Raw genomic sequence first — 27,104 nt, 5'->3', positions numbered from 1 at the left:
TTTCTTCCATTGTTACCTAACTCGTTTCTCAACTATAATAATCTCTGTAAAAACCCTGATGTTACTCTGTCCATCTATTATGATTACTGTAAACCGTTATGATGGCGAAACCGAATGATGGTATACAAAACATGTTAAATAAATAAATAGTGACGATGGATGCCAGCCTCTCCGGTTGGGGAGGGGTTTGTCAATCCCAGGTGGCGTAAGGTAGTTGGATGGGGCAACAGGCGAAATGGTCCGTCAATCGCTTGGAAACCAGGGCGGTGCATCTGGCGTTGCACAGTTTTCTTCCTTTGGTTCGCCATTGGTCTGTGTGGGTGTTGTCAGACAATACAACAGCGGTGGCTTACATCAATCATCAGGGGGGTACCAAGAGTAGCTGCAGAGGCCGACCGTCTGATGGTTTGAGCGGAGCGCCATTTAGTCCGTCTGGCGGCTTCTCACATAGCCGGAGTTGACAACGTTCAGGTGGATTTTCTCAGTCGTCAGCATCTGGATCCCAGAGAGTGGGAGTTGTCCGAGGAAGCCATAGGCCTCCTGGCTCGTCAGTGGGGCGTGCCTCGCCTGGACTTGATGGCTATCCAGAGAAATGCAAAGGCGGCTCGGTTTTTTCAGTCGTTGAATAGAGCACGGGTCGGAAGGGGTCGATGCCCTCATCCTCCTGTGGCCTTGTGACATCCTGCTTGTATGTTTCCTCCCTGGCCCTTGGTGGGAAAGGTTCTAAGGCACATAGATATGCACACGGGACCAGTTATCCTCGTGGCAACCGGAATGGCTGTGGCACCCCTGGTTCGTGGATCTGGTCAATCTGATGGTCAACGGCCCGCTTCGACTCATCATCTACCGAATCTTCTTCGACAAGGTCCAGTATTTTGAGATCGAGTGGATCGCTTTTGTCTAGCGGCCTGGCTTATGAGAGGTGACAGTTGAGGAAAAGAGGCCACCCCGATACAGTTATTTCAACCCTCCTGCAGGCACGCAAGAAATCCACTTCTCTTGCTTATGTTCGGGTCTGGAAGGTTTTTGACACCTGGTGTGGCGGGGTGAATGTGTCCCTGCGACGTGCTTCCATTGTACATATTCTAGCATTCTTGCAGGAGGGACGGAAGAAAGGGTTAGCGTGCAGTTCTCTTCGGGTGCAGGTGGCGGCCCTTGTATGTTTGCGGGGAAAGATTAACGGCGTCTCTCTCACAACTCATCTGTATGTGTCACTTTTTTGAAGGGCGCAAAGCATCTGCATCCTCCGGTTAGACAGGTCTGTCCTTTCGTGGAGTTTAAACCTGGTTCTCCGAGGCTTGATAGGCTTCTCCAGTCTTCCCTTCGAACCTATCAAGCGGGCTACCTTGAAAGACCTGACTCTCAAGGCGATTTTCTTGGTGGCTTATCACTCGGCTAGACGCATATCGGAGCTTCAAGCGTTGTCCTGTTGGGAGCCCGTTCTCCAGATTTCGGACTCGGGAATTTCCCTTCAAACAGTATCCTCCTTTCTGCCGAAGGTAGTTTCGGGGTTTCATTTGAATCAGACAGTGGAGTTACCTGTGTTTACTCATTTGGATCGGCGACTCGCCTCAGGCTCGCGAATTACATAGGTTGGATGTGAAGTGGATTCTACTTCGCTATCTGGAGGTTACCAATGCCTTTCGATTGTCTGATCACACTGTTTGTCTTATGGTGTGGCCCTAAGAAGGGACAGAAAGCTTCTAAGGCTACCATTGCCAGGTGGCTGAAGGATGCCATATCCTTGACTTACATCGGGCTTGGGCGTTCAGTACCAGATGGTCTAAGGGCGCATTCAATCAGTCTCAGGCGGCGTCTTGGGCGGAAAGTCAATTTGTCTCGCCACAGGAGATTTGCAGGGTAGCTACCTGGAAATCTTTACATACCTTTGCGAGGCATTACCGTTTGACATCCGGGACCCGGATGTTGACTGCTTCAGCAGCAGTGTTCTCCAAACGGGACTCTCCAGGTCCCACCCCATTTAGGGTAGCTTGCAGCGGTCTGGACTGATCCTGGTACGTATAGGGAAAGGAAAATTGGTTCTTACTTGCTTAATTTTCCGTTCCTTGTAGTACCAAGGATCAGTCCAGACGCCTGCCCTTGGAGTCTGGAGAGTCCGCTTGGTATCATTTTCCTTCTGCAGAATATTCTCAACGAGGTAGCATTCAAGTTGCTTATAGACATAAGAACATAAGAAATTGCCATGCTGGGTCAGACCAAGGGTCCATCAAGCCCAGCATCCTGTTTCCAACAGAGGCCAAACCAGGCCACAAGAACTTGGCAATTACCCAAACACTAAGAAGATCCCTCCATGTACATAAGTTCCACATTATGCAATTCCTTTTTTCTTAAGTGGTTTGATATAGCCATTGGTTCTTATGTTAAAGATTATGATATTTCTCATTCTGCTATGGTATGGATTATACTGAAGGTGGCCCACCAGTGTAAGAGGGGGTGCCTTTCAGTTTTTTTCTCTGACTCCATCTGCTGGAAGGGAGACAACAATCCTGCGGTCTGGACTGATCCTTGGTTACTACAGGAAACGAAAATTAGCAGGTAAGAACCAATTTTCCTATAATTTTTAATGTTGATTTTTAATTTTTGATGTTGTGATCAATCTAGTGGTGTGTGATGCCCTTGGAGCTGTCTAAGACAGGAAGAAGGTCAGAGAACAGACCAGGCTGGAGTCTGTTCTGCTTTTCAACAGTTTAATTACAAAAAGTTCAGCAAGACAGAATCAAAATGGCTGCTTACCTCAGCAGACTGACAATGCAAGAACAGTTTTTCCAAAGAGCACATCACTCCTTTACAGCTTCCTTCTTCTCCCTGGGTCCCTATCTAACTCTCTCAGGGCCTCACCTTTGTATCTTTTACCTCAGTGAAACGCCCCCACCCGAGGATCCCTTTCCTGTCTTAAGGTGGACCGGGCCAGATAGCTGGAGCCGGTCCGTTAAGGCAGTCTGAGGCTCTCTGTCATATACTCTATCACATTCCCTCCCCCTCAGCTCAATCTTCCTTAGTTGAGCGCCTGCCTGTACAAGAGAGACTTCTCTAGAAAGGAAGTCTGCATTTATATTCGCCTTCCCTGCTCTGTGTCGGACTTTAAAGTCAAAATAGTTGGAGTGCCAGAAACCATCTCATTATCTGCCCATTGGACTCTTTATCCGAGCGACCCAGACAAGGGTTGGTGATCTATTATCAGTGTGAACTGGCGGCCCCAGTAGGTAATAACGAAAAGCCTCCAAGGCCCATTTGACAGCTAAGGCCTCTTCTCTGTTGTTGAGTAGCGTCTCTCTCGGGGTAGTAGCTTCCTGCTAATGAAGGCTACTGGGTGTTCTTCGTCTCCTTTCTCTTGTGTGAGGACGGCTCCAAGCCCCACCTCTGATGTGTCTGTCTATACTATAAAGGGCTTGGTAAAGTCCGGGCTTAGTAGAACAGGTTTCCGAGCATATGTCTTTCTTTAAACCCTGGAAGGCTTCCTCCGCCTCTGCAGACCATCTAACCTTCTTTGGGGCTTTCTTTTGTAATAGGCATGTGAGGGGCTCCACTTTTTCTGAAAAGTTTGGTATGAACCGTCGATAGTAACCGATGAGGCCTAAAAAGGCTCTCACCTTACTCTTTGTCTTTGGGACTGGACTCGGGTAATTGTTTCTATTTTCCATGTGTGTGGGTGGACTTTCCCTCTCCCAAGGGAGTATCCCAGATATTGTACTTCTTGACCCCCTAATTTACATTTCTGGGGTTGGCTGTCAATCCAGCCTTTCGTAGACTTGTAAGTACGGCCTGTAATTGCCTTAGGTGTGTCTCCCAGTCTCCACTGTAAATGACTATGTCGTCAAGATAGGCTGCTGCATAACCCTGATGTGGGCATAGTAAGCGGTCTACCAAGCATTGGAAGGTAGCTGGAGCCCCATAAAGTCCGAACAGCAGGACAGTAAACTGGAAGTGTCCCTTCGGTGTTGAAAAAGTCGTCTTCTCCTTCGCAGTTGGCGCCAGGGGAACTTGCCAGTACCCCCTTGTCAAATCAAGCGTGGAGATAAACTGAGCAGTTCCCCAAGCGTTCAATAAGTTCATCCACGCGGGGCATCGGGTATGCGTCCAGCTTCGAAGCCTCATTGACCTTCCGGAGGTCAATATAGAACTGGATACTACCATCCGGTTTAGGTACCATTACAATAGGCAAGGACCTATCACCATTGGATTCCTCTATTACTCCAGTCGAAGCATTTCTTTCACCTCAGCTTCTACCTCCTGCCTCCTGGCTTCGGGAATCCCGGCAGGGCCGTTGTTAACTATTACTCCTAGGGTTGTAATAATATTGTGATAAACTAAGTGAGTTCTCCCAGGCAATAGTCGAGAAGACATCTTTATTCCGAGTCACTAGTTTATCCAGGTCCACTTTCTGCATTGTGGAAAGTTGGTCCCCATATGGGATTCAGAAGTTTGTGAAACGTCTGGACCAAAGTCTTCTTCTTGGACCAGACTGCAAGTCAGAGCAACCCATTTTTTTTAATCGATTCATGTGGAAGATCTGGGCCTTCCTCAGTCTGTCAGGTTGGGTCACTTTATAATCCACTGGGCCCATCTTCTCCAGCACCTCATATGGACCTTGCCAACGGGACAGCAATTTACTTTCCGACGTCTGTAGTAGCACTAGTGTGCTGTCTCCTGGCTGGACGAACCGAGAAGAAACAGCGGACTGGTTATATTGCCGGACTCTCTGTCATATACTCTATCACATGGTGGTATAAAAGTGACATACTGTATTTTTTAGTATTTCCTTTAATTTTGTAGTTGGTGTGTCACCTCCAAGGAGATAGACACCATCATTACTCTTTGAGTTTGGTAGTAGCACATCTTCAGATGGTATGTATTATTAAAGGTAGATTTTTAAGACCAGCATGCAGGTGTCCATGTGTGCACAGTTGCCACTGCACACACACAGATGCCCCTATTTTATAACATGCGTGTGACAGTGAGACTTGAAGACTGGTCTACCTGGTTTGTAGCCTGCTGCTCTAATCACTAGGCTACTCCTCTAATCCCATTACTTAGTCACCTATTTAGCTGGATAAGTAGTTATCTGGCTAAGTGGTGACCGCTAATCCCGGGTACATATTCAGCTGCAACCTTTAACTAGATAAAAGCAAGTTTGCTTACCATAAACTGTGTTTTCTGTAGATAGCAGGGAATTTAGCCATGCAGCGTGGGTGACATCATCCGTGTCATCATGAGGCGGAGCTTTATTCTCCTAGCTGGTGTTCCCGTACTCCTTGAACCATCTCCTCAGATTGTTTTCAAGCTAGATGCGAGTGTAGGTGCCACAAGGAATGGCTATCCAGGGAGGTGGGTGGGCTTGCATGACTAAATTCCCTGCCTTACGGAAAACACAATTTACGGTACACAAACTTGGCTTTTTTCCGTCGATAAGCAGGTTCATTTAGCCATGTAGCGTGGGAAGTCCCAAGCAAATAGGTTGCTCACATGTAAAGGTTTGATATGATGAAGTGCAAACCTATGTAATGTGGACAGCCATTAGCAGTTTTGGATGTGGTTGTAAAACTGCCGATCCCAGTGCACTTCTGCGGCAGACTGCTGATCCATGCAGTAATGAGATGTAAAAGTGTGTGTTGAAGACCATGTCGCTGCTTTCCAAATGTCTTGAATTGAAATGCCCTGTAAATGTGCTATGGAAGTGGCTGTGGCTCTGATCTGATGAGGTTTAATTGATTTGATAAAGTCTCGGATTTCTGAGAGTAAGAGAACTTATACAAGCTGTAAGCCAATTTGACAGACTTCTTTTAGAAACTGGTTGTCCTGGGTTATTTGGGTTAAAAGAGACAAATAGTTGAGATGTATGTCTTATTGATTGAGTTCTGCTCTTGTAATAAGCCAAGGCCCCTTTTACAGTCCAATGTGTGAAGAGTCTTTTGACGGTCGTTAGAATGTGGTTTCGGAAAAAAGATCCTGGTAACGAGATTGATTGATTCAAGTGAAAGGATTGAGACCACTTTTGGTAGGAAGGAAGGGTTTAATAAGACTTTATATTGGTGGAATTGAAGAATGGAAGTTGATTACTAGGGCTTGAAATTCACTTACTCACCTTGCCGATGTGATGGCTACTAAGAAGAGAACTTTCCAGGTTAAATATTTTAAGGATGTGGCCTCTCATGGGTTTGAACAGAGATCTAGATTTACATCCCACGGAATCTGAGGTTTCTGAAGAGGTGGATGGATGTGATTTAGACCCCTCATAAACTTTGAAAATGAGGAGATGAGAAGAGATGGACGAATCTGTTTTTTGGTTGAGTGATAACACTGCTATGGCACTTGGGTTGTACTCAAATAGATTGTAACTGCTAAACCCAAAAGACATAAGGTATGTAGATACAAAAGTAACATTTGTGGGGGGCAGTCAAAGGGGTTAACTCCTTGCTGATTGCACCAAGCAGAATATGGTTTCCATTTGAAAGCGTAATTTTTCCTAGTAGAAAGCTTTCTAGCTGCTATTAATACATCTGTGATAGTGGAAGGGAGGTTCAGCTCTTTCAATACTTGCCACTCAATCTCCATGCCGTCAACTGAAGAAGATGAGTACATGGATGAATAAGGTTCCCTCATCCTGTGAAAGGAGATGGGGTCAGTCCCCAACGGAATTGGTGGTTGGATTTGGACAGATGAAGAAGCATACCATGGTTGTCTCAGCCAAGCAGGAGTGATGAGAATCATTTCTGCCTTGTCTGTGTGCATTTCTGTACTATGCGTGAGAGTTAGCGGAATTGGTGGAAAGGCGTATAAGAGGCCATTCATCCAAGGTATCAGGAAGGCATCCTGACATAACCTCTGTGCACTGGGAAGAATTAAGCAAACTTTGACTTTCTAGTTGGCTTCCAATGGAAAGAGGTCTATGTGTTGAGTATCCCAGCGTAGGAGATATTGTCCACCTCTGATTGGGTGGAAGATTCTGCTGAGTTTATCTGCTTTCGTGTTCGCAAGTCCTGGAAGATAGGATGCCTGAAGGAATATTCTGTTTTTCTCTGCCCATTCTGCTATTTGAACAGCTTCTTTGAAAAGAATCAAGGAACCTGACCCTCCTTGTTTGTTTATGTAGAACATTGCTACTTGGTTGTCTGTGTGAATCATTATGTATGTTTCATATCCATGATTGGAACGTGAGGAGTGAGTTCTTTATTGCTGTGAGTTCCAACAGATTTATCTGATGACATTGTTTGCTTGGGGACTAGACTCCCTGCGTTTCTAAATTGGAGAGATGGGCTCCCTAACCCTTCGTCGATGCATCTGTTATGATGCATTGATGAGGAGGTGTATCAGTGGACAGCCCTTGGTTAATACTGAAGAAGTCAGCCACCAGAGAATGTCCCTTCTCATAGATGTCGAAATTTGAATTCTCTGGGACATCGGTTGATTCTGTTGGATCCATTGGGCTTTAGTCCCCATTGGAGATGTCTAATGTGTAATTGTGTGTTTTGGACTACATATATTACTGCAGCCATGTGACCTAACAACATCATTATTCGACGTACTGAAGCATACTTCTGATGTCAAAGAGATAGACATAGGGAGCGTAGAGTTTGTGCTCTGTCCAGTGGAAGAAAGACTCTGGAAAAGGGGGTGTGAATCCTTGCTCCAATGAATTGAAGAATTTGAGAAGGATGAAGTTGTGATTTCTCGTAATTTATGATCCATCCCAGATTTTCCAGACAATTGACTGTTTCCTCCAAATTATTCTGTAGGGTGTGAACATTCGAGGAGACAATTAGCCAATCGTCAAGGTAGGGAAAAAATTTTATTCCCTTCCAGCTCAAGTGCGCCACAACAGCAAGACATTTCTTGAAGGCTCTTGGGCAGAGGAGAGTACAAACAGGAGTACTTTGTACTGATAGGGGCGGATTTTCAGAGGCCCCTGCTCGCCTAATCCGCCAAAACCGGGCGGATTTAGGCAAGCTGGGCCCTGCGCGCGGTGAGCCTATTTTACATAGGCCTACCGGCGCGCGCAGAGCCCCGGACTCGCGTAAGTCCCGGAGTTCTCCCGAGGGGGGGTGTCGTGGGGCGGGCCCGGTCGTCGCGGCATTGGCAATTTTAGGAGGGCGTGTCGGTCAGCGTTTTGGGGGCGGGTACGGGGGCGTGGCCGCGCCCTCCGTACCGCCCCCAGGTCGGCGTCCCGGCGCGCAACAGGCCCGCTGGCGCGCGGGGATTTACTTCTCCCTCGGGAGGCGTTAAATCCCCGGAGAAAGGTATAAGGGGGGGGTGTAGACAGGGCCGGGCAGGTGGGTTAGGTAGAGGAAGGGAGGGGAAGGTGGAGGGGAGGGCGTTAGAGGATTCCCTCCCAAGGCCGCTCCGATTTCGGAGCGGCCTTGGAGGGAACGGGGGTAGGCTGCGCGGCTCGGCGCGCACGGCTATACAGAATTCATAGCCTTGCGCGCGCCGATCCAGGATTTTAGTGGATACGCGCGGCTCCGCGCGTATCTACTAAAATCCAGCGTACTTTTGCTGGCGCCTGATGCGCCAGCAAAAGTACGCCTATTCGCGTTTTTTGAAAATCTACCCCATAGTGTTGATTCCCAACTTGGAAACATAGGTAACACCAGAATTTTCTGTGGATTGGAATGTGCGTGTAGCATCCTTTAGGTCTAGAGAACACATCCAATTGTTGGCTTGTAGAAATGGGAGGACCGTCTTTAGTGAGGTCATTTTTGAACTTTTTCTTCATGAGATGTTTGTTGAGTGAATACAAATCTAGAAGGGTCGAAGACCTCCTGACATTGTGGGAATGAGGAAGTATGGGAGTAATACCCTTTTCCCCTCTGTGAGAAGGGGGCCAGTTTGGATCACTTCTGTTGAAGAAGCATCTTCACTTCCTGAAGAAGGGGTTTTGCATTTGAGCTGTTCTGGGTTGCACGTGATGGGGTAATTTTGGGAAACATTTGAACTGTAGTTTGTAACCCTGTGAAACTATATCTATTACCCACTGATCTGTGGTAATTGCGGACCATTCTTGCAAGAAAAAGGAAATTCTAGCCCTGTCCACTGACTTGTTGTGGTGGGTGGTCTTAAAAAGTTTGTTTTGGTTGAGGCTGAGCTGGTTGAAGCTTTTGCCTCAGAGTTCTCTGGTGAGGTCTTTGTGTTGATTGCTAAGCTTGAGGTTTTGGTTGTTAAGGTGGTTTCTATAATTTTGATAGTACGGCTGATAATAACGGTATGGTCTTCTATAGTAATAACCTTTTTTGTATTGGCTGTAATATCGTCTAGACATGTTTTACGTGTCCAAAGGAGATGTTAGAGATTGGACTGCTAAATTTTGTTCTTTTATTTGGGATACTGTCTCTCTGAGTTTCTCACCAAAGAGATTGCCCGGTCTACATGGTAAATTTGCTAGTTTGTCATGGACATCTTCTCATATGCTGTTTGCACGTAGCCAGGCTAGTCTTCTAGCTGATATGGAGATTGCCGATGATCTGGTGATGTATCGAAACCTTCATATGCCGTTCTTAGAAGATGTCATAAACCTTCTTGTAAGTCCTGAAATGGTTGAGAGAAAGGCAAATCTCCTTGTGATGTTGTGAAGAATGGCTTCAGTTGTTGGGCACATTCATATAAATATTGGGCTATATAGAACTGATGCTGATGGATACGGGAACTGAGCAAGGAGTTTTGGTAGATTTTGTATCCAAATTCGTCCAAGAGTTTATTATTCTTTCCCGGTGGACTGTTTGGATATAGTTTGGTTTTCTTAGCCTTTTTCATCACTGACTCTACGACAATCAAGTTGTGCGAAATCTGAACTCTAGTATAGTAAGTTGTTTTTTTGCATCCTGTATTTTCAATCCAACTTCCTGGAAGCTGGAGTTACTAGATATGGTATGTCCCAGGTTTTATCCATAAGAGTTTCCAAAATATGGTGAGAAGGAAGAGCAGTTGGTTCAGCTGGAACATCTAATATCTGTAAGATTCCCAAATCCTCAGTTCTGGGGTCAGAGAGTTTCCGTGCTTCTATTTTTAAGTTGAAACCCAATTTTTCTACGAATTTCGAGTAAGTAAGATCTTCTGGTGGTGAGGATGGTTGTGGTTGATATTCCGATGGGTCAGACTAGATTCTGGTAGAACTGCTTGGGGATGTAAGGAGAATTCACTGGCAAAGTTTCATGCTGTGGAGAGGCTGGAAGTGAACTGAGCCTTGTGGTGTTGGCTCCGTCACAAGTGAAAAAGGGGAGCTATATATTGATGGATCTTTGTACTTCCCAGAAGGTGCTGGGAAGAATGTGTGCAATGTTGTAATGGCAAATTTTGGAAAAAATTTTGAAGTAGAGGTGTGATTTGAGACATTGTTTCTTGGGCCAATATTTTTTGAGATGGAACTTTTATACTCCCTGCCTTGCACGGTTTTTTGTTTGGAGTTTTAATTATGCTTTGTTCCATGTTCTCCTGCTGGGAAATTAGTCTTTCTGGAATGGATAGGGAGATTGTTGGAAGGGCATGTAATCTCCAGTGATGAATCCCAGCTCCCTGGGAAGTCTTCTAGGTCTATATCAGAGAACTGAAGTATGGATATCAGAGACTGATAGCTTTTCTGGGGGAAAGCAGAATGTGGATCCTCCAGAGTGTATTATGGAGACTTCCCCAGAAGTTGGTAATAGGTGTTTGGTTTTCCTAGAAGACTTGTGAGGTGTTATAATTTGTTTATGTGTCAATTTATGTGATGCTGCGTCGTGATCGTAAGATTTTTGTTTTTTGTGTGTCGAGTGCGTCAAGCGGTCATTAGATGCGTCGGAGTGCATCGTAGCCACCGATGCATTCATTGACGCCGACGCATGCACTGGAGTACTCCCCTCCCCCATCAGGGGATCAGGTCTGTCAGCCAAATCACCCAGGGAGGGATCCTGAAGGTCCTCAGAACTGCCGGGAACCAGTGATAGATCAGGCGGGAGATCCCCTCCCCTGAGGCTCTTTTCCACACGCCGGCAAAAGTTTCCAAAATGGCCGCCATTCCTGCGCTCAGCGGGAACGGATCGGCCTGAGAACCCTGACCGGCTTGCCCGCTTGCTAGCTCCACGCAGGTTAGGCAGCAGCTTTGAGGGACCTTCCCCGCCGGGAAGGCATCGAATACAGAGGCCCGATCGGGAGAGCCGCGAAGTGGACTCCCCGCAGGCCACATATCGCGCCGGACGCGGCATGAAAGACAGGGGGGGGGGGGGGAGGCGCCGAGAAAACAGAGGAAAACCACGCGCCCAGGCAGACAAAAGCGCTCCCGTAGGTAAACGCCGCTGCAGCCACCCAACAATGTCCTGTCCACCCCAAGACCGTCTGGCCCACTTTGCCTCCTTTTTTTTTCTTCAAAAAAAATGTAGCCGGAGGACACAGCTATCAGAAGAAGACTGACAGGCTGCTCTGCTTCTGTTTTTTTTTTTGGGGGGGGGGTTTCCCAATCGGCTGTGCCTTGGGGGGGGGGAAGAACCGGACTACCGGTAATCCCCCCTGCTGCCTTACCGTGGAGGAGCCCCGCAGGGTCACCAACCCTAGTTCCTCAAACCCTGCAACCAGGAGGGATAGCCCCACTGGGACCTGCCTACCCTCTGGGAGGGTAATCCTGTTAGCCTTGTTGATCTGCTATCTGATCTTTCTTTTTTTTTTTTTGTCAGAGACCTGCCAACACCTCAAGCAAAGGTGAAGACTGCAGGTTTTGCACCACCTCCATCTGCTGGAGACAGAGAAATACAGAGAAATACTGAGCAGATGCAGGTAGCACACCAGGATAATAGGGGGTGCTCTACAAGTTTTTCTCTGTCTCCATCTGCTGGAAGGGAGGCAAAACTCAGTGGTCTGGACTGATCCAGGTACATACAGGGAAAGACATTTACAACCCATTCGCTCATTTATGATGAGATGTACTCATCTCCTTGAAATTACCAAAATTTCTTAAATATATGCAACCACATTAAATGCTAATGCAGCACACAATTATATTTTTTATTTCCTCATCTGTGTGTATTTTGCGCACCAGTCCACCATCTGTTTGTGGTATATGTCTTTTGCTGGTAACTACTTCTGAGAGATCTGATGATAGGCTGGTAGATTTCTTATCATCAGAACAGCATGAGAGAGAATTATATGAGAACTGAGATCTCTTGTCAGAATCAGAGAGCATAATAGGTGGCTCCCCTGGAGTTGTCCTATCTTTAAATCTCAAAGTTCACTTTCTTTTAATTTGTGATCCAGGTGGTAAAATTTCCTGCCTGGTCTGACATGGCAGTATAGACAACTGAGTCTCAAACTTTAGCAACAAGGACTCCAATATTGGTAACATCAGGTCTAAGCTGGATGGAAGAAGTGGAGAATCTAGTATATTAGTGAAACAATTCTTAAATTCTAGCTACATCTTTCTTACAAAGGAATCATGCTTGAAAGGGGGAATCCCAGTGGAAGAACTATCAGATTGTGGAACAAGAATTGGCATAGTCTGTTTAATGTAACTGGATTCAGCGTAACATCTTAATTTGCTGACCTATGCCAGTACTTTCTTGTTGGCCTTGAGAAGTTGATGGTGCCGTTAAGAACATTGTGGCTTTGCTTGTTTACAGTTCCAATAACTCTGCAAGAAAGAGATGGTGCCAATAGCACTTCTTTCTGCACCGGTGAATTTTGGCACCAGTAGATTTTACCCTTGGCACTGAAGGCTTCAGCATGGAAAAGCAACATCTTTTCTCCCTCTTTTGCTAAGGGGGAATAGCGCCTGCGCCAAGATTTGTCCAAGTCAGGGTGTGCAGCTTGAGAGGACCGATTTTTTTTTATTTACACTCTGGTCTTTCAACTGACTTCCTCTTTGTTGTACCAGAGAATTGTGGAGAATGGAGGAATTATTTCATCTTATATTCTCTGGACTTAATGGCATATAGAGACAGCCAAGCAACAGCAGTACAATTAGGAAAGTCATGGGACAATAATAAATATTGGATTCATTGGTTGTGGCAATCCAACAAGGACACCTTGTAGGTCTACGAAGGACACCTTTTGAAGCCAGGGTTAGCGTCTGACTTTTCACTAAAAGTTGGGAGACTAAGTCAAATTAACTTTTTTTTTTTTAAGAGGAGACTCGTAAACAAAAAGGTAAAAGGAAACAATTAGAGACTTAGAAAATGAAAGAAATAAACTGACAGAAGTAGATATGTCTACTTTGTTGGGACATTTGATTCAATTATGTCTGTACTCGACCATTCAACTAATGTTATTATTAATATCCCTATGTTTATTCTAATTGGATTGTGATCTGCCTTGAGGCCATTTTTGGAAAAAAGGCAGAATATCAAATGTTTGGAAATAAATAATTAAGAAAAATTTTCCATTTGAAAAAAACATAGGTGGCTTAAGAAAGAGAGCAAAAAAAAAAACACATCCTTTCACACAAGCAGAAGATAAAAAAAAAAAAAAAGGCACTGAGGAAACTTATGCGGCAGCAGCTGTGTGGGAACCCTTGTGTATGTTCAGAAAACCTTTCAGAGTTTCTGAGCTCTGAGAAGCAAGTTTGCTTACCGTAAACGGTGTTTCCGTAGATAGCAGGATGAATTAGCCATGCTGTCATGGGATCTGTCAATCAGATCCGGGAGGCGGAGCTTTACCAAGCAGAGATTAGATTTTAGTTCTCTGCGGCTGCTCGTGTGTTCCCATGCAGGAAAGTAACAGATTCTCCTCAGTCTGTGATTAAGCTGTAGTGTAGTCGAAAAGACAGTGACTATCAGGGAGGAAGGCGGGTCAGCATGGCTAATTCATCCTGCTATCTACGGAAACACCGTTTATGGTAAGCAAACTTGCTTTTTTCCCGTTGATAGCAGGGCTGAATTAGCCATGCTGTCATGGGAGTCCCAAGCTCCAGATCACTTTTTTATTTTTACGTGATCATTAACAGTGTGGCAGTCACCGTGAACAAGAGGATAGAGATTCCAAGATTGCGTGCCCTATTTTCGCATCAGTGGCTGCTTGTTGATCAAGGCAGTAGTGAGATGTGAAGGTATGGAGCGATGACTATGTAGCTGCCTTACAATGTCTATGGGTTGTACATTTTTAAGATGTGCCAAGGAGGCCACCACTGCTCTGACTTGGTGAGCTTTAGGAACAGAATGTAGCTATAGGTTCTGTTTGTCGTAGCAGAACTTGATGCACTGTGCTATCCAGCTGGAGATGGTGCGTTTAGCCACCGGTGTTCCAGGCACCTTCGGGTCGAAAGAGATAAAGAGTTGAGAAACACGGGAGTCCGAGTTTGTTCTTTCTTTGTAGTATGCTAAAGCTCTTTTGCAGTCTAGTGTATGCAGTAATTTTTTCCTATCATTTGCGTGAGGTTTAGGGAAAAAGATGGGTAGTTCTATGGTTTGATTGAGATGGAATTGAGAAACCACTTTTGGTAGGAAGGACGGGTGAGTTCAGAGAACCATCTTTTGGTGATGAAACTGTAAATATGGAGAATAATGGACCAAGCCTGTAATTCACTGACTCGTCGTGCTGATGTTACTGCAATCAGGAATACCACCTTCCATGTGAGGTATTTAATAAGTGCCACATCCATGGGAAAGCATGAGCTGTTCAAGAACTATGTTCAGGTTCCACGGAACTGGAGGTTTAGAGATCGGAGGACGAAGGTGAGTTAACCCCTTAATGAAATGGATAGTAAGGGATGATTGGATATAGGAATATTGTTAAATGGTCTATGATATGCCGCTATGGCACTGAGATGAACTCTAATGGATGATGTTGCAAGACCAGCTGTGTACAGTGTATGAAGATAATCCATGAGTAGCTCAGGTGAGCAATCCATTGGTGGTACGATGTTGGAAGTGCACCAGGTAGAGTAGCATTTCCATTTATAGCTATAATTTTTCCTTGTTAAGAGTTTCCTGGATTCTAATTGTGCCGAAGTGGAAACTCCCTGTTCTGTTAGGAGCCTCTCAATCTCCATACTGTCAGATGGAGAGATGAGTGTAGCCGGTGTAGAAGTGTCCCTTGATCTTGGAAGAGAAGATCTGGGCGATTCGGTAACTGAATTGGGTCCATAATGGATAGTCTGAGAAGGAAACTGTACCACTGTTGCCTTGGCCAGGCTGGGGCTATGAGTATTAGTTGAGCTTTGTCTGCTATGCACTTCTGAATTGTCCGTGTTATGAGTGGTATGGGAGGAAAGGCATACAGGAGGTCTGTCATCCACGAGATGAGGAAGGCATCCTGAACGATCCTGAATTGGCTTGGTTTATCGAGCAGAATTTGGGAACTTGAGCATTGATTTCCGTTGCAAAGAGATCTATCAAGGGCATCCCCCACTGAATGAAGATGTCTTGGGCTACATCCGAATTGAGTGTCCATTCGTGAGGATGAAAGATGCAACTTAGCCTGTCCACTCTTGTATTTGCCACTCCTGGTAGGTAAGTTGCTTGCAGATGTATGCAATGCTGGTGAGCATGTTTGAAGATTGACAGGGTCTCCTTGCAAAGGGACCATGAACCGGACCCTCCTTGCTTGTTGATATAAAACATTGCCACTTGATTGTCTGTGTAGATCATAACCCTGCAGCCTTTTAAGTGCTCTTGAAATACTTGTAATGCATTTCGAATTGCTCTGAGCTCCAATAAATTTATCTGCAGGTTCTGCTCGGAGATTGTCCATAACCCTTGTGTTTCGTAAATCTCGAGATGTGCTCCCCATCCCTTGTGAGACGCATCTGTGGTTAAGACTGCATTGTGAGGAGGGGGACTGAATAATGCTCCCTTGGAAAGGGTGGAGTCTAGGAGCCTCCATGTTATGTCCCGTCTCATCTCGGAGGTCAACGATAACTTCTGTGTCAACGGTTGTGAGTGTTGTTTCCATTGACGTTTTAGTCCCCATTGTAGGCGTCTCATGTGTAGCCTGGTATTGGGAACCGTGAAAATAGCCGCCACCATGTGGCCTAGGACTACTAGAACTTGTCTCGCCGAAGGTCTTTGAGTATGGTTCAACACATGGAGAAGTTGACGCAATTGGGTTGAAGGTCCCAGGACGACGCTCGTTTTTGAGCTGGAGCCGTTGTTGTCGAGGGGCCAGGCGAAGAATGAGCCTCCGATGGCTCCAATAAACTGAAAAGTTCCTGCATCCAATAAGCCTGCTGTTTTTGGGCTCTCGGGGACATTCGGGCACAAATTCACAGTTTTTTAAATTGTTTTCTGGCCCCAGGCATCAGTAACATCGGTCATGGCCATCCGTGACTGACATTATCTTGCCACAGGTACAGGGTTTAAACCCCAATTTTTTAGACATTATAAGAAAATAATAAAATGCTGAGGAGAAGTCAGCTCTGCGTGCGATCCTGTGCGCGGAAAGAACAGACTTAGGAGAATCTGTTACTTTCCTGTGCGGGATGTAAGCTTCGTGGACCCTTGGGCCGATCGGAACCAGGAGATGGAATACCTTAGAGAGGTAGAGACACCGGTTCCAACCGGGAGGCAGCGAAGACAGGCTCGCGGACAGCTGAGAGGAAGACACGAAGGGCCCGATGCGACCAAGGACCAGGAGGATAGGCTGACCCGGTGGAAGAGGATCTTCGCCCTGGAAGCCGGTACTCCCCCGAGAGGAGCTCGTAGGAGTCCGGCCGCTGGGACTTAGGCAATTCACCCTGGAAGCCGGTGTCCCCCCGGGAGGAGCCCGTAGGAACCCGGCCGCTGGGACTTAGGAGATCTCTACCGACGGAGTCGTTGCTCACCAGGCCAGGGTCAGGTGCCGGAGAATCGCCGTCAGCCAGTCCGCGTTCTAGAACCAGAGGATCGTCGTCAGCCAGTCCAAGTCAAGAGCCAGAGAAGTACCGAAAGCCAAGCCGAGTCGAGAGCCAGAAGTCACCGAAGCCCAAACCAGAGTCAGGAGCCAGGAAGAACCACAAGCCAATCCGAAGTCGAAAACCAGGAGATCAAGCGACGAGCAGGAACACAGCAACTGGGAGCAGGACGACCTGGGAACCTCGTTTGCAAGGCTCTGAGGAGAGGGGCTGCAGGGCTTAAGTAGCCCAGTCGCGTCTGACGTCACTGGAGGGTGGAGGCAGGTTCCCCGCGCCTGGCCCTTTAAATCTCGGGCCGAAACGCGTGCGTGCCCCTAAGGGCGGAGCCAGCCGCGGCAAGACAACCGGCTGCTTCGGCGGCGCGGCAGCAGCACAGGGGAAGGCGGAGGCAGGCCTGGGCGCCACGTGGGGACGCCGGAAACGTGGCGGCACGGGCCCTCGGAGGCCCGGGGAGGGCTGGAGCGGAGCGGAACCGCGCAACTGTGAGTGAAGGGCCGGGGCCGACCCGGAGCCGCAACAGTACCACCCCCCTTACGCCCCTCCGGAGGGGTCGTGGTTTGTCCGGATGGCGGAGGTGGAACTGCCGAGAAGGTCCTTATCCAGGACGTGGGAAGCAGGCTCCCAAGAATTCTCCTCCGGGCCGTAACCTTCCACAGACAGTAGGTACTCCCAGCTGGTGCGACGGCACCGGACATCCAAGGACCCTCTTGTACCGTGTAGATGACATCCGGATCCAAGGCAACTATTGGAGGGCTCCGGCGGGGAGCCCGAAATCGAGAGAGTACCAGCGGTTTGAGGAGGGACACGTGGAAGACATCATGGATCCCTAAGCGAGGAGGGCAGTCGCAATCTATAGGATACAGCCCCGATGCGTTCGGCCACCGGAAAGGGTCCAATGTAATGAGGCGCTAATCTCATGGAGGGGGTCCGCAATTGAATGTGCTTATTTATTTAAAAACTTTTATATACCGGTATTAGTATGCATACATCATACCGGTTTACAATGTAACTTTAAAGGTAGAAAATTACAATGAACAGGGAGGGCGAACAAGGAGGAGTATACAAAGAGCAGGAAGGTGGAGGAATTAAGCAATAATAAAAACTGCAACGGACTATTTACAGGAATATACAAGGCGTAGGCAAGATACTTGCAGAAGTCGGTGTACTTAATCAGGGTAGGCTTGTCGGAAGAGCCATGTTTTAAGTTTTTTTCTGAAACTTGGCGTAACATGGCTCTAGCCTGAGAGTGGTAGGGAGGGTGTTCCATTGTTTAGGGCCTGCAATGGATAGTGCACGGTCCCTAGTAGAGGAGAGGTGGGCTTTTTTCAAAGGGGGAATGGAGAGGGTGCCTTTGTTGACAGTGCGAGTGGGTCGTTCAGTGCGTATAGGACGAAAGGGTTCATCCAACCAATTGGAATTGTGCGAGTGGATGGACTTGTGCAACTATGGTTAGAATTTTGAAGAGAATTCGGGATGCGATGGGGAGCAGTGGAGTTCTTTGAGTATTGGGTAATGTGATCAGCTTTCCTGAGTTGGTGATGACCCTGGCGATGGCATTTGGAGCATTTGTAAGGGCTTGGTGGGTGGAGGAGGGTAGGCCAAGGAAGAGGGCATTACAGTAGTCCAGCTTTGAGGAAAGGGTGGCTTGGACGACGGTGCGGAAGTCATGATAGTGGAGGAGGGGTCTGAGTTTCTTCAGGAGTGAGCTTGAAGAAACCTTCTTTGAGGATGGAGTTGATCTGTTTTTTGAGATTGAGTTGTTGATCTATGATAACCCAAGGTCTCTTACTGTGGGTTGGGGTGTTATGACGTTGAAAGCTGGATCGTTGGAGATCGGTGGTTTGGGAGGGAGGTGAGGAGAGATAAGGAGCAGCTCTGTTTGGAGGAGTTTAGAGCGAGGTGGATGTTGGTGAGGAAGTCATTGATGTTGGCAAGACATGTGTTCCAGAAGGCAGACATGTGTTCCGAAGGCAAGGGCATCCAGAAGGCAAGGGCATCTAAGAATACCGGAGCAGGCCGTCGAGACGATCTGCATACGTCTTGAAGCGAGCTGCAGTGCTGCGGAGCTTCTCCTGCGTGGAAATCCAGAGGTGTGTGAAGCTGGCTAGCCGTTAGCTGTGCTGCCGGAGAGGTAACGGTCACCGGTAATGGCCGGTGGGGGTCTTGGGACCCTCCATAGACTAGCTGAAAGGGGGACTGTAGCGTAGCGGAGTGCTTATGGCGATTGTGAGAAAATTCCGCCCAGGGAAGGAGAGAGACCCAGTTGTCTTAAAGCTCATCCACAAAAGCTCGGAAGAAGAAGTCTTAAGGAGACCGATTGGTTCCACTCCACTTGGCCGTTACCCTGGGGATGAAATGCCGTGGTGAAATCCAACTGTATCCCAAACTTTTTGCATATGCCCTCCAGTACTTAGCCGTAAATTGGGGTACCGCGATCCGAAGCGATATGCGAGGGCAGTCCATGTAGTCGGAAAATATGCTGGACAAAGAGGTCAGCCAGCTCAGGAGCCGTAGGTAGCTTGGGTAAAGGAGATGAAATGTGCCAATCTTAGAGAAGCGGTCAATCGTGACCCAAATTACGGTTTTCCCCTCAGAGGGAGGCAACTCCACCACAAAGTCGGTGGATAGGTGGGACACGGTTCTGTGGGAATAGGGAGCGGCTGGAAGTAGACCCCACGGGCGTCCTGGTGGCAGCTTTTGCTGAGCGCACGTGGGACAAGACTGAACATAGTGCCGGACATCCTCCTTCACCCGCGGCCACCAATAAAATTCAGTGAGCAACTCAAGGGTTCGCGAAATCCCAGGGTGACCAGCCGTCAAGGAGTCGTGTGCCCATGCCAGAACCTTCCTCCGGGAACGGACTGGAACCACCGTCCTCCCCCTCAGGTCCTACGTCCGTGGCGGCCAGTAGGACTTTAGCTGGGTCCAATATGTACTGAGGGACTCCGTTGTGTCGTCAACCTCTGTGGTGCGAGAAGGAGGGCATCTGCCCGGACATTCTTGGCTGCGGGTCGATAATGAAGCGAGAAGTCGAACCGACTAAAAAAGAGGGACCAGCGGGCCTGTCGGGGATTCAGCCTCTGAGCATGAGACAAGTATTGCAGATTCTTATGATCGGTATATACGATTGATAGGATGTTGGGCTCCCTCCAACCACTGCCGCCATTCCTTGAACGCTAATTTTATGGCCAACAGCTCCTTGTCGCCAATCCCGTAATCCCTCTCGGCCGGAAGAAACTTGCGGGGAGGAGAAGTATGAGCAAGGCCGGGTCTTGCCGGTCGAGAGGTCTGGAGCAGCACCGCCCCGACGGCGACATCGGAAGCATCCACCTCCACTATAAATTGGCGTTGAGGGTCCGGATGCCGGAGACAAGTGTCCTGTAAGAAAGCCTCCTTGAGATCCTGGAAGGACTGTCTGGCAGCTGGAGACCAGTTTTCGGGCGTCCGCACCCTTCCGTGTGAGGGCCGTCAGAGGGGCAACCAGGGCTAGAGTAATTCGGGATAAACTGGCGGTAGAAGTTCGCGAAGCCTAAAAAAACCGCTACCGCTGAAGAGCTTTCACTTCCCCGATGGTTGTGGCCAACCCTTGCTGGCGCTCATCCTTGTCCGGATCCATTCTGGAAGCCCGTAGAGGAGACAATATATCCTAGGAAGGGCAGTGCCTCTTGTTCGAAATGGCACTTCTCTAGCTTAGCGTACAAGTGGTTCTCCCTTAGCTTCCGAAAGAAAACTTGCCGGACGTGTTGCCGATGTGTGACTTTGAGATCCTGGAATAGATCAATACGTCATCCAGGTACACGATAACAGACGTATATAAGAAGTCCCGGAGGACCTCGTTCATAAGATTTGGAATACTGCTGGGGCGTTACAGAGACAAAAGGCATGCACAAGGTATTCGTAATGGCCGTCCCTGGTGTTAAAAGCGGTTTTCCACTCATCCCCTGGGCGTATCGAACGAGGTTGTAAGCACCCCTGAGGTCTAGTTTGTGAAAACACGAGCCCCTTGGAGGCGGTCCAGCAGCTCTGGAATCAGAGGCAACGGGTAACGGTCTCGGCGAGTGATTTTGATTCAAACCCCGATAATCAATACAGGGGCGAAGAGACCCGTCCTTCTTCCCTACGAAGAAAAACCCGGCCCCAGCCGGGGATTTGGAGGGTCGGATGAAACCCCGATCCAAGTTTTCCTTAATATAGGCAGACATAGCTTGGGTTTCCGGCAGAGACAGGGGGTAGACTCTCCCACGGGGCGGTGTGGTTCCTGGTAGTAAATTAATTGCGCAATCAAAGGGTCGGTGCTCCGGGAGTAGTTCTGCCTTCTCCTTGGAGAAAACATCCTGAAAGGCATGGTACTGTGGAGGTACTGTGAACGAGGCCGTGCAGAGCGAAATGGGTTTGCAGCGGGCGGGCAGGAAGGCAATGACGGTGGCACGCAGAACTCCAGGAGGTAATCTGTAGAGACCCTCCAATCGATCACCGGAGAGTGCTCCCTAAGCCAGGGTAGGCCCAGGATGACTCGGTGGATGGATTTTTCCAGGATAAGAAACGAGATTTCCTCCTGGTGGAGGGCTCCCACCTGAAGCTTCAGAGGGCTGGTGCGAGTGGATATTATACCAGGAAGTGGGTTCCCTTGAATGGAGGAAACCCGCACAGGCGGTTCTTGCGGGCAAACCTCGAGCTGTAGCTGTTGTACCAGCTCCTGGAAGACGAAATTCCCCCCGGACCCAGAATCGAGTAAGGCTAGGGTGTCGAAGCCTCCCTCCGGAAGACACAGGCGTACCGGAACGGTACATGGGGAGCTAGGTGAAATGTTGCCTAGAGTCAACTCCCCGCTGAGCTCTAGGTTCGGGCGTTTCCCGGACAGCTCGGTACAGCGGGCCAGAAAATGCCCCTGGCCCCCGCAGTAAAGACACAGTCCTTGGGTACGGCAGCGTCGGCGTTCCTCAGAAGATAGAGGACCACGACCCAACTGCATGGGTTCCTCGGTTGATGGAGTGGTGGCTGCAGGCGGAGACGTCCGGACTCGAGGCGGAGTGATCCTGCGTGTGGTTTGGCCCTGAGTAGGCCGTCGCTCTCGGAACCGACGCTGAATTCGTCGGTCTACGCGCCCAGCTAGTTCAATGAGCACTTGAAGGTCGTCGGGGAGGTCACGGCCGGCGAGCTCATCCTGAAGACGAGGAGAGATGCCTTCCATGAAGATGCCGTGCAAGCTGTCGGTCCCCCAGGCCAGCTCAGTGGCCAGGGTCTGGAACTCTGTGGCGTACTCCTCTAGGGGCCGATTGCCCTGCCGGAGCTGAAGCAGTTCGGAAGCGGCCGTGGAGGCCCGGAAGGCTCGAAGACTCTGCGGAAGGCTTTGACAAAACTGAACCAGATTATTCAGTCGGGAATCCTGTCGTTCCCAAGAGCTGAAGCCCAAGACAGAGGTCTCCCCTCCAGTAGGGAGATTATAAAGGTCGTCTTGACTCGGTCCGTAGGGAATTGGGCGGGTAGTAGATCGAAGCGGATGTAGCATTGATTGAGGAACCCCCGGCATGCCTTCGGATCCCCTGAATATCGGGATGGAGCAGGCATCTGTATGGGAGCGGCGGAGTCGGGACTGGCCTGGGACATAGACGCCCGGGAACTTGCTGCGGAGGCTCCAATCAACGGATCTGCCAGACGTTGTACTGTCGACATCAGCGTGTCGAGGCAGCTCTGTTGTTGCTGCAACTTCTGGGCCAGGCCTGGAATAGCCTTGAGACCGGCAAGGTCACCGCCGGGTCCATGGCCTTGCAATCTGTAAGCTTCGTGGACCCTTGGGCCGATCGGACCAGGAGATGGTAATACCTTAGAGAGGTAGAGACACCGGTTCAACCGGGAGGCGGCGAAGACAGGCTCGCGGACAGCTGAGAGGAAGACACGAAGGGCCCTATGCGACCAAGGACCAGGAGGAGAGGCTGACCCGGTGGAAGAGGATCTTCGCCCCTGGAAGCCTGTACTCCCCCTGAGAGGAGGCTCGTAGGAGTCCGGGCCGCTGGGACTTAGGCGATTCACCCTGGGAAGCCGGTGTCCCCCCGGGAGGAGCCCGTAGGAACCCGGCCGCTGGGACTCAGGAGATCCTCTACCGACGGCAGTCGTTGCTCACCAGGCCCAGGGTCAGGTGCCGGAGAATCGCCGTCAGCCAGTCCGCGTCTAGAGCCAGAGGATCGTCGTCAGCCAGTCCAGTCAAGAGCCAGAGAAGTACCGAAAGCCAAGCCGAGTCGAGAGCCAGAAGTCACCGAAGCCAAACCAGAGTCAGGAGCCAGGAAGAACCACAAGCCAATCCGAAGTCGAAAACCAGGAGATCAAGCGACGAGCAGGAACACAGCAACTGGGAGCAGGACGAACCTGGGAACCTCGTTGCAAGGCCCTGAGGAGAGGGGCTGCAGGGCTTAAGTAGCCCAGTCGCGTCTGACGTCACTGGAGGGTGGAGGCAGGTTCCCCGCGCCTGGCCCTTTAAATCTCGGGCCGAGACGCGCGCGTGCCCCTAGGGGGCGGAGCCAGCCGCGGCAAGACGCCGGCTGCTTCGGCGGCACGGCAGCAGCACAGGGGAAGCGGAGGCAGGCCTGGGCGCCGCGTGGGGACGCCGGAAACGTGGCGGCACGGGCCCTCGGAGGCCCGGGGAGGGCTGGAGTGGAGCGGAACTGCGCAACTGTGAGTGAAGTGACCGGGGCCGACCCGGAGCCGCAACACGGGAAACCCCGCGCAGCCGCAGAGAGCTAAAATCTAATCTCTGCTTGGTAAAGCTCCGCCTCCCGGACCTGATTGACAGATCCCATGACAGCATGGCTAATTCAGCCTGCTATCAACGGGAAAAGAGTTATCCAGCTTGGTACCATTGATGACATCACCCACTTATGTAGATTATTATTGTCCTACTTGTACATGGACAATTGTGGTTTTCCAGTACTATCAGTCTGCACCTTTCATGGATATTAAACTCTTGAGATTTAACCCTATTGTATTGTAACATACCTTTGGTATTTCTGAGAAAATACAAAACATTAGCATTCATAAACTCCTTAGGGACTCTGTCACAAGCCACATACAGGAAAGTACGAAAAATCTTCTGAATTATGGTTTTCTGAAAGATAAGAAACAAAGTATAACACTGAGCAGAGGTCATAAGCTGTATTGTCCTTAAGAAAAATACCAATCTAATAACTAACCTTTTATAAATTAAAGCTAATTCACTCACTACTTGTCACTATCTGAAGACTTGTGCAGTGTTAATTTCTGCTCTACCTCACCTCCTCCAGTATATTTCCTTTCTTGAAACTTACTATTATATCTAAGGAAAGGATCTATATAAAAGTTTTGAAAGCTCAGATGTTGCAACTTTGATAACTGTTACATTCAATTCATATTAAGAACAGCATATGATAATATTTCCTAAAAGTAATCACTCTAGCATTGGCTGAAATAATTTTCTATATAATAAATACATCTAGTAGAATTTAAAGTCTGTTGTAACATAGTGCTTGTAGTGATCAATAAAAGAATTTATTAAGGAGGTAATTTTATAATAACCTGCATAAATTTGTGAACTGTTACATGCACAAATTATTCAATTTTCAAAGCAAACTTACACACAGTTGATACTTATTACAAACTAACAATTTGGGAGCTGAGCTTAGGGATGTATAGTTGTAAGCTAAGAGGTAGATTTTTAAAAAATATGAGCGTGAGTCCATGTGCGCACGCTACCCTGCGTGCGCATATTATAAATATCGGTGGTGGCATGCGCAAGGGGGGGTGGGGTAAATTTTGTCAACATTCGCGCAGCAACACATTGTGGCCTTCCCCAGTTCCCTCCCATTCCGCTCCAATTTAGAAGCCCATTTTTAAAATTTTCTACCTTTTATTTTGCAAGTTACTTCAGGGGCCCGACCTGGCTGGCGCGCAAGGCTCCGAGACAGCGAGGACTGGCGCTTGTCCTGGGTTTCCCCACTCCGCCCCCTGGACTGCCCCCTTTTGAGGACCCGGCACTTACACGCATCCCGGGATTTACACATGCCGGGGTTTTAAAATCCAGCCTTAGAGTATACAGTCTTAACATTCGAGTGTTGAACAGCTCTGTGTATTGATTGGACAATGACAGTGAGAGAAACCAGAACAAAAAAACTCTCAGCTGTTTTGATGTAACTGCCTAGGAAGTCTGTCTTTGAGTTCAGCGAGATTAACTGCAGCGTTTAATCTGGCAGACAAGACAATGGTAAAAGTATTAATGTCAATTGTAAAAATCCTGTTTCTTTTCCTTGTTTGTTGCCTGGGTTGCGTCTCGGCACGCCAGCGACCCGCTGGCGCGCGTGGATTTACATCTCCCTCCAGGAAGCGTAAATCCGTGGACAAAGGTAGGGGGGGGTTTAGATAGGGCCGGGGGGCTTGGTAGGTAGAGGAAGGGAGGGGAAGGTTGAGGGGAGGGTGAAAGAGAGTTCCCTCCGAGGCCGCACCTATTTTGGAGCGGCCTCGGAGGGAACGGAGGCAGGCTGCGCGGCTCGGCGCGCGCCAGCTGCCCAAAATCGGCAGCCTTGCGCGCGCCGATCCAGGATTTTATAGGATACGCGGGCTACGCGCGTATCTTATAAAATCCAGCGTACTTTGTTTGTGCCTGGTGCGCCAACAAAAGTACGCGAACGCGCAGTTTTTTAAAATCTACCCCTGTGACGTCACGTTGTTGTGATGCAATGACTATGTAGGCTTTTTATTTGTTTAATTTATATTTCACTTTTCAGGCACTTCAAAGTAGATTACATTCAGGTACTGTAGATAGTATAGGCTTGCTGGGATCCTCAAGAGGCCAAGGGTTTACCACCCAGTGGGTGTCAGAGGTAGTTTGAAGGCATTAAATGACAGTTCACAAATCATGTTTTATGCATACTAAGCATAAAACATGATTAGAATGTCTTTTGCTTTTTTTTTTTGTTTAAATTTCAAGTGCATTGGCATACCCTTAGCTTACCACATCGGGAGTTAACTTTGTATCACTGTATGCTGTACGGTGGACTGAAAAGAGAAATTTATACTTACCTGATAATTTCCTTTCCTTTAGTCCTGCTACACCAGTCCAGAATGATTGAGTTTACTTTCCCATCCCAGCAAATGGAGGCAGATCACATGTTTTCCTGTGACATCTCTATTAACATGTGGTGCAGGGCAGTTAAAGCCAGTATTCCTCTGATAAAGCAGTCTATGAAGTTTAAAATAATTAACTATGTTAAAATGTGTAATTAAAGATTTTTTTCAAAGGCAACTAGAAAAGTTTAGAAGAGGAATCTCTTCAAAATTTCTGAAATCTTTTGGAATGCCAAATTTTAATTTTTAAAATATGTGCTCAATAACTAAAATATCTGTAATCAATAACATTTTTACCTCCCAGGTAGGTTTTTGGACTGATGTAGCAGGACTAAAGGAAAGGAAATGATCAGATAAGTGTAAATTTCTCCCTCCTTTCTCATCCTGCTACACCAGTTCAGAGTAACTGGTAAGTACTAAAATCCAATTTTTCTGGGTGGAATTATGTTAAACCCACTCTGATAATACTTGCTCCAAAAGAGGCATTTTCTTTCACAAGAACATCCAATCTATAATGTTTTATAAAAAAAAAAAAAAAAAAGTGTGAAGAACACCATGTCGCAGCTTTACAATGTTAACCTGATGTACAGCCACTGTTTCTGCCTAAGAAGAAGATTAAGCTCTTGAGGACTGGGCTCTAATAATTTCTGAAGCCTGACATCCCTTTACTACTGTATGTATGCTGAAGGTATCGTTTTCTAGCCAACTTGCTAAGGTAGCTTTTGATGCTGCTTCACCTTTATGTGGACCTCCAAATAAAATGTCTAATTTATCAAATTTACACAATTAATTTGTAATGTCTAAATAATTGATAAGGTTTTGTCGTACATCAAACGTCAAACACTTATTTATTCCTTCACATTCCTCCTTTAAAAATGCCAATAGTGATATAGATTGATTTAAATGAAAAACTTGGAATCACTTCTAGTAAAAAATGAAGGAAATGGATGAAGTGTTACTGAATATGGATACAATTTAAAAATGAATCCCTACAGGATGGTGCCTAAATCTCTAAATGCATCTTCTTGATGTTATTGCAAGCAGAAAGATTGTTTTTAATATTATATCCTTAATAGTAGTATGCTTCAATGGTTTGAAAGAGTTTGATATATGCTTTTAATACTAAATTTAGATTCCACAATACACACTGCTCAAAATGAGGGTGCAAACATTTTGATCCCATACAGGAGAAACGAGTGACAGGAGGATGAGA

At 47.8% G+C, this 27,104-nt stretch overlaps 1 protein-coding gene across 1 annotated transcript in view; it reads right to left on the bottom strand.

Moving 5' to 3' along the window:
- Positions 1-27,104, bottom strand: part of DNAH10 (dynein axonemal heavy chain 10) — a 952,322-nt gene that overhangs the window by 893,598 nt on the left and 31,620 nt on the right. Inside the window, 1 exon segment of the mRNA XM_029571350.1 lies at positions 23,792-23,900. Coding sequence (XP_029427210.1) covers positions 23,792-23,900 — 109 coding nt within the window.

Source organism: Rhinatrema bivittatum, chromosome 11, assembly GCF_901001135.1.
Source record: "Rhinatrema bivittatum chromosome 11, aRhiBiv1.1, whole genome shotgun sequence".
In the NCBI taxonomy this organism is placed as follows: Eukaryota; Metazoa; Chordata; class Amphibia; order Gymnophiona; family Rhinatrematidae; genus Rhinatrema; species Rhinatrema bivittatum.
This window is presented reverse-complemented; position numbering and strand designations above follow the sequence as displayed.